Below are 15,940 nucleotides of genomic sequence, written 5' to 3'. Positions count from 1 at the left end.
TACCCACTGTTTGCTACCAACTATAGGTGAATGGCCTGTAGTTGGGAAGACACAAATCTGACAGAAGACTACAGGGCCAAGATATGACAGGATAAAACATCCTTAGCTCTGTTTGGATTCAGATAATTCAGTTTCCCAACCATGCAGTACCAAATCCACCTCCTAGCCAGACTCAGGAATAGGAACGTAATGGGGAAACTTAGCCAGGAGGATCCCATCTTAGACTGAGGCTAAAACTGTCCTCTCAGCTTTTCTTGATGTTGAGTTCCCACTAGTATCACATTCTCTCTCAGTAGCTTGTGGCATTTCTTTCAGATGGTGAATTATTGATTATCAATGGATTATTATGATCTATCAGACAACTCAAAATCCCATGAGCTTTTACCTCAAACAGCAAGTTTCACTGATCACAGCTTAGGAAAAACTTTTTCCAGGATTTACATCTCAAACTTAAATTTGTCCTGGTGTAAAAAGCCAATCATAATAATAGAGATTATTTTCAAATTCTCAGCAAGACAAAACCCAAACAAACTTTTTGGCAAGCTTACACATTAAAACAATAACCGACAATAGCCAAATTATTTTAGCTATAACCAGATTATGAAAAGTTGCTTGACATAACTGATACAAAAAGTTCACCAATTTGAAACTTGAAACAAACCCATTACCAATCAGGGGACTTCAATTTTGTTGAATGCCTTTCCAAATCGCTTTACACAGAGAATCAATATCTCATCATTAACATTTAGAACTGTAACTTTAAAAGAGTGTGCTTACTCAAGTTCAGAGGCTAGCTTCTTTACCTTGAGCAGGGTGTGCTGAACCTGGGTGATGCTTCCAGGCAAAGGTTGCCCCCAGGGTCCAAGGCCATTGACAGTGGGGCCTGTGCTGTAGGGGGCAAATTCAGAGGTGGGGGGAGGGTGGAGGGTATATTCTTTTCTCTTCCCATTCAGTTTTCTCCAGAGATCTATCATATCTAACTTTTCCAGAATTTTATCCACCTCCTTAACTTCTTTATTTTATTTTTGGTTATCTAGTTCTGAGAGGGGAAAGTTGGGGTCCCCCACTAGTATAGTTTTATTATCTATTTCCTCCAGGAACTCATTCAACTTCTTCAAAAATTTATATGCTATACAATTCAGTGCATATGTGTATAATATTGATATGACTTCATTGTTTATGATACCTTTCAGCAAGATAAAATTTCTTTTCTTATCTCTTTTAATTAGATCTGTTTTTGCTTTTGCTTTGTCTGAGATCATGATTGCTACACCTGCTTTCTTTGTTTCAGCCGAAGTATAATAAATATTCTTCTTCAGACCTTTACCTTTACCCTGTGTGTATTTCTCTGTGTCAAATGTGTTTCTTGTCAATACCGTATTGTAGGATTCTAGTTTTTAATCCATTCTGCTATCCACTTCCATTTTATGAGTGAGTTCATCCCATTCACGTTTATAGTTATGATAACTACCTGTGTATTTACCTCCAGGCAATTTTCCCCTTGTTTATCTCCCTCTCTCTTACCCACACCCTTTCCCTCCTCACCAGCTCTTTACTTCTGATGAACACCTTCCTCAATCAACCCTCCCTTTTGTCAGTTCTCCCTCCTCCTTCTATTATCCCTGTCCCTTTTTACTTTATTATAATACAGTAAGATAGATTTCTATATCCAACTGAGTATGTTATTCTATTTTTGAGCCAGTTTTGATAAGAGTAAAGTTTAAGCTTTGCCCTCCATACCCCCCATATTCCCCTCCATTATAATATCTTTTACATGCCTCTTTTATGTGGGATAATTAACCCCATTCAATCTCCCTCCTTCTTTCAGTGCAATTTTCTTTCTCACCTCTTTATTTTGTTTTTTGGGGTATCATCCCACCAAAGTCACCTTATACCCACACCCTCTGTCTATATATGTATATATATATATATATATATATATATATATATATATATATACTCCTTCTAATTGGTCCTATGGTAATAAAGTTCTTAAGAGTTACAAATATCTTGCCACATATAAACAGTTTAACCTTCTTGAATTTCTTATGTTTTCTCTTCCTTGTTTCTTTTTCATCTTTTTATCTTTTCCCAGAGTCTTGTATTTGGAGGTCAAATTATTTATTCAGCTCTGATCTTTTAATTAGCAATGCTTGAAAGTCTTGCATTTTGTTAAATGTCCATTTTTTTTCACTGAAAGATTATTCAGTTTTGCTGGCTAGGTGATTCTTGTTTGTAATCCTAACGCCTTTGCCTTCCAGTATGTCATATTGCAAGCCCTCTGGTTCTTTAATATGGAAGCTGCCAGATTCTGTGTAATCCTGATTGTAGCTCCGTGATATTTGAATTGTTTCTTTTTGGATCCTTGCAGTGCTGTTTCCTTAGTCTGTGAGCTCTGGGATTTGACTATGATGTTCCTGGCAATTTTCATTTTGGGACCTCTTTCAGGCGGTAATTGGTGGAGTCTTTCAATTTCTATTTTGCCCTCTGCTTCTAATATATCAGAGCAGTTTTCTTTGATAATTTCTTAAAAGATGTTATCCAGGCTTTTTTGTTTTGTTTTGTTTTTTGATCATGGCTTTCAGGTAATCTAATAACTCTTATATTACTTCACCTGGATCTATTTGCTAGGTCAATTGTTTTTTCAATTAGAAATTTCACATTTTATTCTATTTTTTTACTTCTTTGATTTTGTTTTTATTGTATCGTGATGTCTTATAGAGTCATTAGTTTCCACTTGTTCAGTTCTTTTTTTTTTAAAGGCTATTGGGGTTAAGTGACTTGCCCAGGGTTGCACAGCTAGTAAGTGTCAAGTGTTTGGTCTGAGGCCGGATTTGAACTCAGGTGCTCCGGACTTCAGGGCTGGTGCTCTATCCACTGTACCACCTAGCTGCCCCTATCAGTTCTAACTTTTAAGGAATTATTTTTGTACTTCTTTTTCCATTTGGCCAATTCTTATCTTTTTAGGGAGTTATTTACCTCAGTAAATTTTTGTATATCTTTTCCCATGCTGTTGACTCTTTTTTCATGATTTTCTTGCATTACTCTCATTTCTTTTCCCAGTTTTTCTTCTACTTCTCTTATTTGCTTTTTAAAATCCTTTTTAAGCTCTTCCAGGAATTCTTTTTGGACCTGAGACCAAATTACATTTTTCTTTGAACACTATTGTCCTCTTCTAAATTTATACTTTGATCCTCCCTGTCACCATAGTAACTTTCTATAGTTAATTTATTTTTTTTTGATTTTTTTTACTTGTTTCTTTCTGCCTTTTTTGTGACTGGGTGTTTTTATGCGAGAGGTTTTTTTTTAGGCAGTTGGGGTTAAGTGACTTGCCCAGGGTCACACAGCTAGTAAGTGTCAAGTGTTTGGTCTGAGGCCGGATTTGAACTCAGGTCCTGCTGACTTCAGGGCTGGTGTTCTAGCCACTGTGCCACCTAGCTGCCCCCTTAATGCTGACTTTTGATGGGCTTCAGGGCTTAGCTGCTTGGTTTCACTGGAAGATAGGGTTCCCTTCTGGCTTGTACTGGCAGGGGGCCTCCCTGTTGTCCTCCCCTAGGTGTGGGGATTAGCTACTAGCGTGCCCCAGGGGTTAGGCCCTGATGCTGGATTACTGTGGAAACAGAGTCTCTCTGCCAGCAGGCCCCAGGGGCAAGGTCTCGCTGTTGGCCAGCTCTGGGGCAGGGCTTCTCTAGTCAGCAATAGAGTCAAGACCTCTCTGCTAGCTTGTGCTGGAGTAGGGGCAGGGAAGGTTTGCTGGGGTAGGGCCTTGCTTCTGTTTTATGAGTAAACTCATCTCATTCATATTCACAGTTATGATTATTACCTCCATCCTATTTTCTTCTATTTATCCTTCTCTCTCTTTTTATCCTGTCCATCTACTATGCTTCGGACCACTGCCTCCCTTAATCCTCTCTTCCTTTTATCAGTCTCTCCCTTCTGCACCATCTTTCTTATCTCCTTCCACTCCTATTTCTCTATTGGATAAGGTAGATTTCTATATGCATCTGAATATATATATATATATATATATATATATTCTTCCCTCTTTGAACCAGTTCTGATGAGAGTGAGGTTCACCATTGCCTGCTACCCTCCAGTTTATCCCCCACTATAAAAACTGTTCCTTGTGTATCTCCTTTATGTGAGAATATTTTCCCCATTCTACATCTCCCTTCCCCCTTCTTCCAGTGCATCCCTCTTTCTCATCCCTTCATTTTTTGGGGAGGAGGAAGATCATCCCAATTAACTCCTACTTATGCCTTCTGTCTATGCAGTCTCTTTCTAACTACCTTACTAATGATAGAGTTCTTAGGTCCCGTAGAGGAATGTAAATAGTTTAATTTTATTGAGTCTCTTAGGATTACTCTTTCATGTTGATCTTTTTATGCTTCTCTTAAGTCTTCTATTTGAATGTCAAGTTTTCTATTCAGCTCTGGCACTTTCATCAGGAATGCTTGGAAGTCTTTTATTTCATTAAATATCCATTTTTCCCCCTGAAGGATTATACTCACTTTTGCTGAGTAGATTATTCTTGGTTATAATTCTAGTTTCTTTGCCCTCTGGAATATCGTATTCCAAATCCTCTATTTCTTTGATGTGGAAGCTGCTAAATTTTGTGTGATCCTGACTGTGACTCTTTGAAATGTTTCTTTCTGGATGCTTGCAATATTTTCTCCTTGACTTGGGAGCTCTGGAATTTGTCTACAATATTCTTGGGAGTTTTAATTTTGGGATTTCTTTTAGGACGTGATTGATGGATTCTTTCAATTTCAGTTTACCCTCTGGATCTAAGATATCAGGGCAGTTTTGCTTAATAATTTCTTGAAATATAATGTCTAGGCTCTTTTTTTTTATCATGGCATTCGGGTAGTCCAATAATTCTTAAATTATCTCTCCTCAATCTCTTTTCCAGGTCAATTGTTTTTCCAATGAGCTATTTCACATTTTCGTTTTTTTTTTTCATTGTTTTGACTTTGCTTAATTGTTTCTTGAAGTCTTATTGCCCAATTCTAATTTTTAAGGAATTATTTTCTTCAGTGAGCTTGTGTACCTCTTTTTCCATTTGGCCGATTCTCTTTTTTAAGGTGATGCTTTTTTCAGTATTTGTTGTGCCTGTTTTTTTTTCAAACCAAGCTAATAATTCTCTTTTTATAATTTTATTGCATCACTGTCATTTCCTTTTCCCAATTTTTCCTCAACCACTCATATCTTTTTTAAAAAATTCTTCCAAGCATTCTTATTGGGCTTGGATCCAATTAGCATTTTTCTTTGAGGCTTTGCTTGTAACAGTTTTCACGTTGTTGTCTTCTGGGTTTTTATCTTGGTCTTCCCTGCCATCATAGTAGCTTTTTATGGTCAAGTTCTTTTTTTTGTTGTTGGCTCATTTTCCCAGACTATTTCTTCACTTCGAACTTTATATTAAAGTTGGACTCTGCTCACCTTGTGGTAGGGAGGCACTATGTCAAGCTTCAGGCTTTTTCATGCTGCTATTTTCAGAGCTAGTTCTAAAGAGTCTAGAAATTTTCATTGCTTCCAATGTGGTGTGATGCAGGGAGAGATGTGGTCACTGCTCTTTGGTCTACGCTCTGGTCTTTATCCAGGAAGGGTCCCTGCTCCTCTCGTCCCAAGTGTGACTAGGTTCTCTGCTTTCCTGCAGCCACAAGCACTGGTGCTCCTCCTGGTCCCACTGTGACCAGGGCCCCTGCTTCCTTGCAACCCGACCAGAAGCATTCCTCTCTACTCTGGAACTGTGACCCAGAGCTATGGGCAATAGAGTTGCCAAATAGCACTAAATCCTGCACCCAGGGCCCACAAAGGGTCCCGTGTAATTTTTCTGACAAGTTATCTCTTCTGAGAGCTCCCAAAACTGTGGTTGCCTCCAAGGGCCGCTACTGTTGGCTGCTCTAGCCAAGCTTCCGCCATGGTGTCCAGGATATTTCATTCTACTAGATGATTTCTCCCAGCTCTGAATCTATAATTCTACAGTTCCAGGTGTGTGGGGGCAATTTGAGAGAAAGTAGCTGAGAACAGACAGGAGGCAGAGAGAGAGTGGGAAGGAGAAACTGCTAAGCCAGGGGAGGAAGCGTTCAGTTCTGATCTAGAGACCAGAGGACCCAGGGTTCAGGAAACAAGATTCAAATGTCCTGACGTGAATTCAGAGTGACTGCAGCCTGCCTGTGCTCCTGGGAGCCCAGCCAGAGGGGCTACAACCTGCCTTCTCCTTTGACTTTGCCCACAGTTGGATGGAGGCCTGCCTGAAAGAAGAGCTGCCTTCTCCAGTGGAGCTGGAGGAGAGCCTTCGAAATGGGGTTATTTTGGCCAAATTAGGACACTATTTTGCCCCTGATGTGGTTCCCTTCAAAAAGATCTATGACTTGGAGCAAATGCGGTATAAGGTGAGGGGGCACCTGAAGGCCCAGCTTTCTTTCCTTGTTCCCTCCTTTTCACCTGTGAAAGGGGCTTGTTACGGGGACATCTTCCCCCTCTGCCCGTGGGTGGGCTTCCTAAAGATTGTGTTTCTTTCGGGTGTAAGGGACACTTACAGTAGGCTTTAAAAGACATTAAGTGGTCACTGACCCCTAAATCGTCGCATGAACAGTTATCCTTATCGAAGATACCCTGGTGCTATTCTCTACCTGCCTCCAGGTCTCCCTTCTTTCCCATCTTATAGACACCACTTCCTTTTGGAAACTTCCTGGACCAGACCTTCCCTCTTTCAATATTCCCCCCAGCACTGGTGTCTAGATCTTTATCCAGCATCATCTTCCCTTGTCATGCTCAGGGTCTGTCTGTGGCCTGGGGCAGTGCTCTGTCTCCCCAGCAGAGAGCGTCCTCCCTCTGGATCTCCCCTCCAGTGCCCAGCACAGGTCCTGTCCATAACGGACTCTCAGAACTATGCAGGGACTGACTTTCTTTTCTTCCTCTTTAGGCAACTGGCCTACATTTCCGTCACACTGATAACATCAACTTCTGGCTGGCTGCAGTGTCTCACATTGGCCTACCTAAGGTAACCTTGGACTTGTCACTCTCTCCCTCCTGTTCCTCTGTGCCACACCTTTGTCTCCATCAGCACCTTTGCCCCATGGCTCCCATGTTCCTTACTGACTGGTTAAAGCTGATTAAAAACAGCCTTGGGATCGATAAGATTTCACATGAGCCACACCCCCTTTCTGTAACTGTACAAGGAAAAGAATTCTCCTCTACACTTCCCTTCTGAGTCCCTGGGAGTTGTAAGGATCTGTGCAGTAAGAGAGATTCCCTGTGTATACAATGTATATTAAAACACTTTTCTGTATATATAGTATGTAAAACACTTTGCAAACTTTCAAGCCTTATACAAATATGGCACAGTGCCTGGCACATAGTAAACACTCAGTAAGTGCATTATCTATCTAAATATGACATGTGTATTTTCAGAAAAAGACAGTACAAAAGTACAGATTCTGGCACTGATAATATATAGTGGAACTCCTTTCAAAGACTGGCAGAAGCAATAGTAAAATATCAGACTATTAGCTGCCAAAATAATGTACATTGCCCTTCATTTTTCTCCTGCTTTGGGAGTACGTGGGAACTAAATTTGCCATTGTTTCATACGTCTGCCCCTTAACGTGGCATGAATTTATATCAATGTTGACTTTTCACTCTTCTCCCCATCTAGTAGGGAGTAGTAGTAGAAGCAGTTGGGCCATAGATAAACGCGAGTCATTAAGGTCAGCTGTACCTGCTGTGATTTCATTCCTGTAAAAGCCTCACAAAGGAGAAAACGCCCTTTACTAACACAGATTGTCTACTTTCTCTGTAGCCTATAGTTTTTGGGGTTTTTCTATTTTGAGGCAATAGGGGTTAAGTGACTTGCCCACGGTCACACAGCTAGTAAATGTCTGATGTCAAATTTGAACTTAGGTCCTCCTGACTCTAGGGCCATGCTGTAGCCACTTTGCCGCCTACCTGCCCCTGCAACCTATAGACTTGAAGGTTCCCTAAAGCACTGAGAGGTTAAGTGATTACCTAGGGTCACGTGGCCGGGATGTGTCAGGCAGGACTTGAACCTAGGTCTTGGCTCTAAAACCAGCTCTCTGTCTACTATGCCATACTGCCTCTCTAAATGCCACTCCCATTTAGAAAGGTTAAAAAATGGTGCCCGGAATTTCTTCCCTCCTCAAACTGGGTGCATTTACTAGGCTACTACATGCACTAATAGGCTGGCTTCTCCTACAGACTTTTCTTCCTGAGACTACAGACATCTATGACAAGAAGAACATGCCACGGGTCGTCTACTGTATCCATGCGCTGAGGTGAGCAAACTTCCTAGGTTTCTAGGTACAGTAGAATATCCCCTACAGCTTGCATTATACTGGGGGGGATGGAAAAGGGACCCGAAGGAAAACCACCAGAGATGTGAGAGCCTAGATCTGTATAGCTGTGTATGTCTGCAATGCCGTGTGGGTGGATGGATGTGGAGATCTTCTCCTTCTGTGAATATAACTGTGGGTAGAGGCTGAACTGGAGATGTTCCTGGTTTGTGATTAGAGCGTGAGGCTTCCACAGGAGTGGGACCCGAGCCAGAACCTTCAGGTAAGGTCAGCCTTGGATGAATGGTGGATAAATTTTTAATACTCTCATTCCAGATGGATATGAGTCACCTTTTACACAGAGAGAGATTCCTTGAATTTCTTGATCTCTTTTCTTGGAAAACATCCCAGGCTTTTTCTGTAGCCCTCTTTCAAAAAGCCTTGGTCTTGGTTGGAAAAAGAGAGTGATGGGAGCCTGAGGTCACTTAGTTCCTTAATATGATGTAAGGAAGACGTTTCTTTCACAATTTTGCCTTCTGTTTTTTCCCAGTCTCTTCCTCTTCCGATTGGGATTGGCACCTCAGATCCATGACCTGTACGGTAAAGTAAAATTTACAGGTGGGTGGGTTCACTTCTTTCTCTGCCCAGCAATTCAATTCCATTCCATTCAGCTAACATTTTTAAAGTTCTGCCATCTGTGGGGCACTGTCAATGCAAAGATAACAACTAAACAACCCCTGTCCTCGATGACCTTAAGAGAGACTGAGGGGACTGGGGGGACTGGATTATAGTATCTATACCGATCAGTGAATATAAGATAATTTGAGGCAGGAGAGAGAATAATACCAGGCAGTATCAAAAAGATTTTACTTAGACGCCTGACCTAAGCCTTGAGAGAAGTTAGAGATTTTTAGGAGGCAAATATGAGGGTAGCAATACATTCCAGGGCTGGGGAACTGGTCAATGTCAAGTTTGAGGGAAAGCTAGCAGGCCACTTGGGCTGCAGTGGAGAGTACAGGAAGGGAAGCATTATGAAGTAAGTCTAGAAAATTAAGAGAAGCACAGCGTCATGAGGCTTTAGATGGCAGGCTAAAGAGTTTGGGTTTTATCGTAGATGCAAGAGGGAGTTGCGGACAGTTTTTGAGCAGAGGAGCTAGTCATAACTGTGTTTTAGGAATCTTAATTTGGAAAGTATATAGGAGATGATTGGAGAGAGGAGAAATGGGAAGCAGGGAAATCAGTTAGGAGGCTATTACAGTAGTCCAGGGGGCAGCTAGGTGGTCTAGTGGATAGAGCACTGGGCTTGGAATCAGGAAGACTCGTCTTTGTGAGTTCAGATCTGGCCTTAGACACTTAGTAGCTGTGTGACCCTGGGCAAGTCACTTAACCCTGTTTGCCTCAGTTTCCTCATCGGTAAAATGAGCTGGAGAAGGAAATGGCAAACTACTCCAGTATCTTTGCCAAGAATACCCCAAATGGGGTCAAGGGGAATCGGACATAACTGAAATGATTAAACAACAACAACAGTTGTCCAGGTGAGAGGGCCTGAGCTAGGGTAGTGGTCATGTGAGTGGAGAGAAGGAGGATAAATCAGAGAGAAGTTGTGGGGTTAGAAGCAAAGCTTGGCAACTGATTGGATACAGGGGGCAAGGGAGAGAGAAACAATATGGGTAACTGAGTTTGTGAATCTGCATGACTGAAAAGGTGATGTGCTTAATGGAGATAGGGAAGTTTTAGAAGAGGAGGGAAGGAGGAGAGTCTGAGCACCACTTTAGACTTGTTGAGTTTGATGTGGAGATGTCCAGCAGGGAGTTGGTCTGTTGTGTGGAACTGGGGACTGGAGTTCAGAAGAGAGGTAGGGCTAGGTACATAGATTTGAGAATCACCTCTGACAAGATAGTTCAACCCATGGGACTTGATGAGATTACATATAGAGAACACACAAAGAGAAAAGAAGGAGGCCCAGGACTGAGCCCTGGGAAAAGCCTGTGCTTAAGGGATGTGGGGTGGGTGATAATCCAGCAAAGGAGATTGTGAAAGAGTGATTAGACAGTCAGAAGGAGAACCAGAAGAGAATATTGGCATAAAAGCCAAGAGTTTAACTAGGAGGAAAGCATGCCTGATGACATCAAAAGCTACAAAGAAGTCAAGAAGGGGGGAAAAGCCATCCTGTTCAGCAGTTAAAGGATGGCTGGTAACTTTGGGAGGGCAGTCTCAATTGCAGGGTAGCTTTGGAAGCCAGATTACAAGGGATTGAGAAGTTATGAGGTGAGAAAAATGGAAGCAAAGAGTGGGGACATGTCTTTTACAAGAATTTGGTTATGAAGGGAAGAAGAGACAGGGGAATGTGGCAGGAGAGGCTGGTGCTTTGAGATTTCAGTGCCATCCATTTACCTGTGACGTCTTTGCAGAGGAAGAACTCAACAACATGACCTCAGAGCTGGCTAAGTATGGGCTGCAGCTGCCAGCATTCAGCAAGATTGGGGGCATCCTGGCTAGTGAACTCTCTGTGGATGAGGCTTCTGGTAGGTAGCAGCTGACCTCTCACAACAAATGCCAGGAATGGTGCTTTGGATAGGTGGGAAACTCCAGGTTCAAGGGCAGAGAGTACATCCCAAAAAGGAGGTTCTCCTCATCTCCTGCTTACATATGGGCCTTCCAGCCTAGCTAATCTATGAGGGCGTGAGGAAGTTATGATGGCAACATGGAATGAGAATTAAGTAACCAAGGTTGACCTCAACCTGCTGTTTGCTTCTCATCCCTTGATCTTGTTTTCATGTCTCACCCTGGTTCCCACCCCAACACTTACTCCCCGACTTCTAGTCCACGCCGCCGTCCTTGCCATCAATGAGGCAGTGGAGAGAGGGGTGGTGGAAGACACTCTTGCTGCGCTGAAGAACCCAAATGCCATGTTGGGGAACCTCCGGGAGCCTTTGGCTGCTGTTTACCAGGAGCTGTTGGCCCAAGTGAAGATGGAAAAAGTCGCCAGCTCCAGGAACTGGGTAAGGAGAAGTCCTGGGGCTCAGGTTTCTATATGCTGGGTTGGCTGACCTAGGGAAAAACCACTCCTTCTCAGGGTCTTAATTTTACACTCTGAAGCTGAAGTGGGGAATCTTCCCTGCTTTATGAGAAAGAGAGAGCACTCTGAGATCCTCTGCCAGAAGAGTTCAATAAATAATCCAGTTATCTGGGAGGTTCAGGGAAAGGGGCCAGGGCAGAACGATGAGAAGGGCCAGAAGAGAGTACTGTGGCACAGTGGATTGATCGCAGGATATGGAGTCAGGAAGACCTGTGTTCTAATCCTACCTCTGATGCTAGCCATGTGACCATAGGCAATATATTTAACCTTTGTGAGCCTCAGTTTCCCTCTCTGTAAAATTAGGATAATACCACCACTAGTACCCCCTTCCCAGGATTGTTGTGAGACTCAAATGAAATGCTGTACATGAAGTGTTTTGTAAACTTTAAATTATGTCAGTTATTAAAATAATAAAAATTTGTCATAGCCTAGCATGGCAGTCAGCTCACAGTAGGCAATGAAAAATTGTTGAATTGTATCGAACTAAAAGGGAAGGGAATGAGTGCCTACTATTATTTATATAGTGCCTACTGTTTGCCAAGAACTTTACAAATATCTCATTTAATCCTTACAACAACCCTTGGGAGGTAGATGCTGTTATTGTCCCCATATTACAGTTGAGGAAACTGAGGGAGAAAGAAGTTAAGTGACTTGCCTAAAGTCACACAGTTAGTAAGTGTCTGAGGCTGGATTTGAACTTGGGTCTTCCTGATTCCAGGCCCACTGTGTTACCTCATTGCCTCAGAGGTAGGGATCTAAAAGGAAGATGAGGATTAGTGTTTTGTGTCTAAAAGGCAAAAGATATATGGAGGAGGATTCCTGGGTTCAGTCTCTATGAAGAGCAGAGACCCTGGGATGTTACTGGATGAGACCGGACTCTATCCCTAGAGATTCTTAAGGTTAGCTTAAATGTGCTGGTAGCAGGAGGGTGGAAATTTCGGTTTGCTTCTGGACTAGGTTAGACCTCTGGAAGCAGTGGGAGTTGAGGAACCCAGAAGAGCTGACTGAAATCTGATGGAATGGGGGAGGGAGAAAAGTAACAAGGGGGTTTATTTCAAGTTGACCTCCTCCTGCTAGCATTTCCACCCTCTTCTTAGTGTGGTGGAGAGAGCCATGACATCTACGACCGATACCTGACTCAGGCGGAGATACAGGGCAATATCAACCAAGTCAATGGTAAGAGAGGACAAAAGAATTCAAATATATACCCAGTACAGGATGCCTGGGTATATACCGGAGCCTGGACAAAGCATTTGCCCATCCTAGTCAAAGTTTGAAAATTTCGACCCCTGCTTGAAATCTTGGGATCAAAGGATTTAGAAATGAAGGAACATTTAGATGTCATCTGGTCAAGCACCTCCATGCTCAGCCCCAGTCGTATAGACAGCTCACTGGGGCCCCTGAGAAGTGAAATGATTCAAGGTCCATTCTCTCCCTTTCCCCCCACCCCTCACCTCCCTAAACTAGACCAGATCAGAATGAAGCCTTCATGTTCTTTTTCCTTCCAGTGGCAGATGCAAACTGTATGCCTGTAAAAAGACTGATACCCATCCTTAATGAGTTGCCATTTGAAAGACAAATACTGAGGACCAAAATAAAAGGACACATGGCTTTCTGAAAGGGGAGAAACATGAAAAAGTTGGGAAGGAAGAGTTGGGGAAGAGATGAGGCTGAGAAAGAGAAGTGTTTGGGGGCGAACAGCTCTTTCAAAGGCTCGGGGTGGGGAAGAGGCATGGGTTTGCCTGCTTGGAGCAGAGCCTGAGCTGAGAGGGTATTGAGATACAATCACTGAGATGGGGAGGCTGATGGAAAGAAGGTCCCCAAAGTTTGGGATGGACAAAACCAAAAGAAACCTTTGTAGGTTTGGGAGCGGGGAAGAGTAGTCAGAATGCTACTGGCTTCAGATGATTCCAGTTACTGATGATGGGATGTAGGGGCAGATTGAGAGCATTCAAAGGCCCCTGGTCCCCCCCAAATTGCCTAGACCCAAGTCTGGGTTTCTTTTTAGTTCATGGAGCTCTGGAGGCCATTGATGAATCTCTGGAAAGACAGAACTCTGGGGCCTTGCTTGAAGCTCTCTGCGACTCAGCTTTGGCCCTTCGAGGAGTGAGGAGGGACTTTGGTGACTGGTACCTGGAGCAATTGAGTTTAGACAGAGAACAGAAAGCGCTGGTAAGTCTGAGGAGGGAGAGTGAGGGGAGGAAATCCTATCTGGCCTCAAGGGAGCCCCCTCTTAGAGATCCCTTCTCTGCTCCCTGACTCTCCCACCCTAAAGCTAGGATAGACCACCCCTGTTCCATTCAGCAAGCACTTATTAAGCACCGACTATATACAAAACAATATGCTAGATTCTGAGAATGCACAGGTTAAAAAATGACAGTCACTGGGACCACATTTTAATGGGGGTGGGTATCCCATGTACACAAATAACTATCATAATTCTCAGGGTAATCTTTTGCCTCTTAAAGGAGCTGGGCTTGGTAGAGCTCCTGGAAAAGGAGGAGGTCCAGGCTGGTGTGGCTGCAGCCAATGCTAAAGGCGATCAGGAACTTGCTAGTAAGTCACCTGTCCCATGATGGAGGATTGACCCAGACTGGTTGTCAGCCCTCTGAAGGGTATGGCAGCTCTCACCTACATAAGAATGTACCTCATTCCTGTACCATTTGATAACGCTTAGAAGATAATTTCAGAAAGTGTGTTTAAGGAATTTGGGATCGTGCTTGTTACAAAACAGGCTTGAATTTGTAAGACATGCATGCCCCTAAGTGGTGGGTTATTTTCTCCTGGGCATTATTGTTCTGTTTCCCAGTAGCTGCTGTCCGTCTTAGTCTCTGCAACTAAACTGTGCAGTGAGATAAAGGACAATGTCCAGTCCAGATTTCAAAGGTTATTTGCCTTCCAAGAAATTACTAATATGCCTAGGAGAAGGGACATTTTGATTGCTTATCTGTGGGGGACTCCTTTCACCTTTCAGTACTCTTTGCTCAGTACAATTTCCTACTGCTTAGTAAGATAGACTTTTCTTATTGCTTTGGCTATAATATAAATATCTATAATGTTACAATTATATATTATATTATAACATTATATAATTTATTATAGATATTTATATAATATATATTTATTAATATACCTTATAACCTCTTCATAAGAAGTTGAATAAGAATATTCCTTTCTTATAGTAAATGAATAAGCATAGAGATGTAATCTGTAGCAAGATCTAAAAGAAATAGAATACCTAGAAACATCCTGATACCCTTCTGATTCTAAAGCAGCATTTCCTAGCTCATATTATACTGTGGGCCAGGAAAACCTCTACCTTCTTTTCTTGGATCATTCTTCCTTCCAAAACCTTAGTTCAGTGGCTCATAGAGTTTGAGAACTACGAATGTTTGGTGGTAAAAAGTTTTGTGCACTGGTAAAAATTTACTATAAACCAGGAGAGAAGAAATGCTCTTTTAAATTCTACTGGTTTATAATTTCTGCTTGACTTAATCTTGTGGTAATTATTCTCTTAAGAATCTTTTACTTTGTCTCACCTCCACAGTTTTCAGGCACTGACTGTGAAGAGTACCCAGATCACTTTTGCTTATTGGACATTTCAAACTGGATGTCCCATAGTCATCTCAAACTCAACATATGTAAAAACAAAAACAAGAAAACACCTCATTATCTTTTCCCCAATCCCACCACCCTTCCAGACTTCCATATTTTTGTTAAACGGCATCACCGTGCTTCCATTTTCCCACGTTCTGCAACCTCCTTGTTACACTTGACTCATAACTCTCCATCAGTCCCATATATCCGTTCAGCTGTCAAATCTTGTTTCAGTCTCCACATCTTAAATCCATCCCCTTCTCTCTACTCATATAATCACCACCCTAGTTCAGGCCCCTCCTCATCACCTCTCACCTAGATTGTTACAATAGCGTCTTAACTGGTTTTTCAGCCTCAGTATTCTCTCTCTAAACCATACTTTACCCAGTTGCTGGAGTGATTTTCTCTAAGTGTGGACCTGTCATTCTCCTATTCAGTTAACTCCAGTGGTTCCCGATCAGTTATAAACCCCTTTGATTGGTTTTTAAAGCCCTCCCCACGTGGCCCCTGCCTACCTTTCCGGCCTCATTGGACGTCATTCCCTTCTGCACACTCTATCTGGTCCAGCTACATTGGCTTTCTTGCTGTTCCAGACAGACACACAGAACCCTTCATCTCTGCCTGAAACGTGTTCCTTCCCCACCTCCATTTTTGAGACTCCTTTATTGCTTCAAGACTTCCACTGCCCCCAGCTCTCCCTTTCCAAATCACCTTAAATTTATTTTGAATATCTTCCATTATACATGTTCTCTCAAGGGATAATTCTGTTTTTGCCTTTGTATCTCCAGTGCCTAGCACAGTACCTGGCATGTAGTAGGTGCTTAATAAATGCTCATTGATCATTTGATTGCTTGTCTTGGCAGGGCAACACTTTTGTCTGATGGTTTGCTCTAGGATTGCCCTAGGCTGGGGAGTCCTTGCTGAGGACTACCTGTGGAGTCAGATTCTTTGTGGGATTCACCCAGGGAGA

At 42.5% G+C, this 15,940-nt stretch overlaps 1 protein-coding gene across 1 annotated transcript in view; it reads left to right on the top strand.

Moving 5' to 3' along the window:
* Positions 1-15,940, top strand: part of IQGAP3 (IQ motif containing GTPase activating protein 3) — a 70,996-nt gene that overhangs the window by 8,905 nt on the left and 46,151 nt on the right. Inside the window, exons 3-11 of the mRNA XM_020991979.2 lie at positions 6,239-6,395; positions 6,929-7,006; positions 8,221-8,297; positions 8,845-8,912; positions 10,706-10,819; positions 11,118-11,296; positions 12,471-12,549; positions 13,382-13,545; positions 13,842-13,929. Of these exons, the coding sequence (XP_020847638.1) occupies positions 6,239-6,395; positions 6,929-7,006; positions 8,221-8,297; positions 8,845-8,912; positions 10,706-10,819; positions 11,118-11,296; positions 12,471-12,549; positions 13,382-13,545; positions 13,842-13,929 (1,004 nt within the window). The remainder of the gene's footprint in view (positions 1-6,238; positions 6,396-6,928; positions 7,007-8,220; positions 8,298-8,844; positions 8,913-10,705; positions 10,820-11,117; positions 11,297-12,470; positions 12,550-13,381; positions 13,546-13,841; positions 13,930-15,940) is intronic.

The sequence above is a fragment of the Phascolarctos cinereus genome, unplaced genomic scaffold, assembly GCF_003287225.1.
Source record: "Phascolarctos cinereus isolate Bilbo 61053 unplaced genomic scaffold, phaCin_HiC Scaffold_5;HRSCAF=322, whole genome shotgun sequence".
NCBI lineage: Eukaryota > Metazoa > Chordata > Mammalia > Diprotodontia > Phascolarctidae > Phascolarctos > Phascolarctos cinereus.
This window is presented reverse-complemented; position numbering and strand designations above follow the sequence as displayed.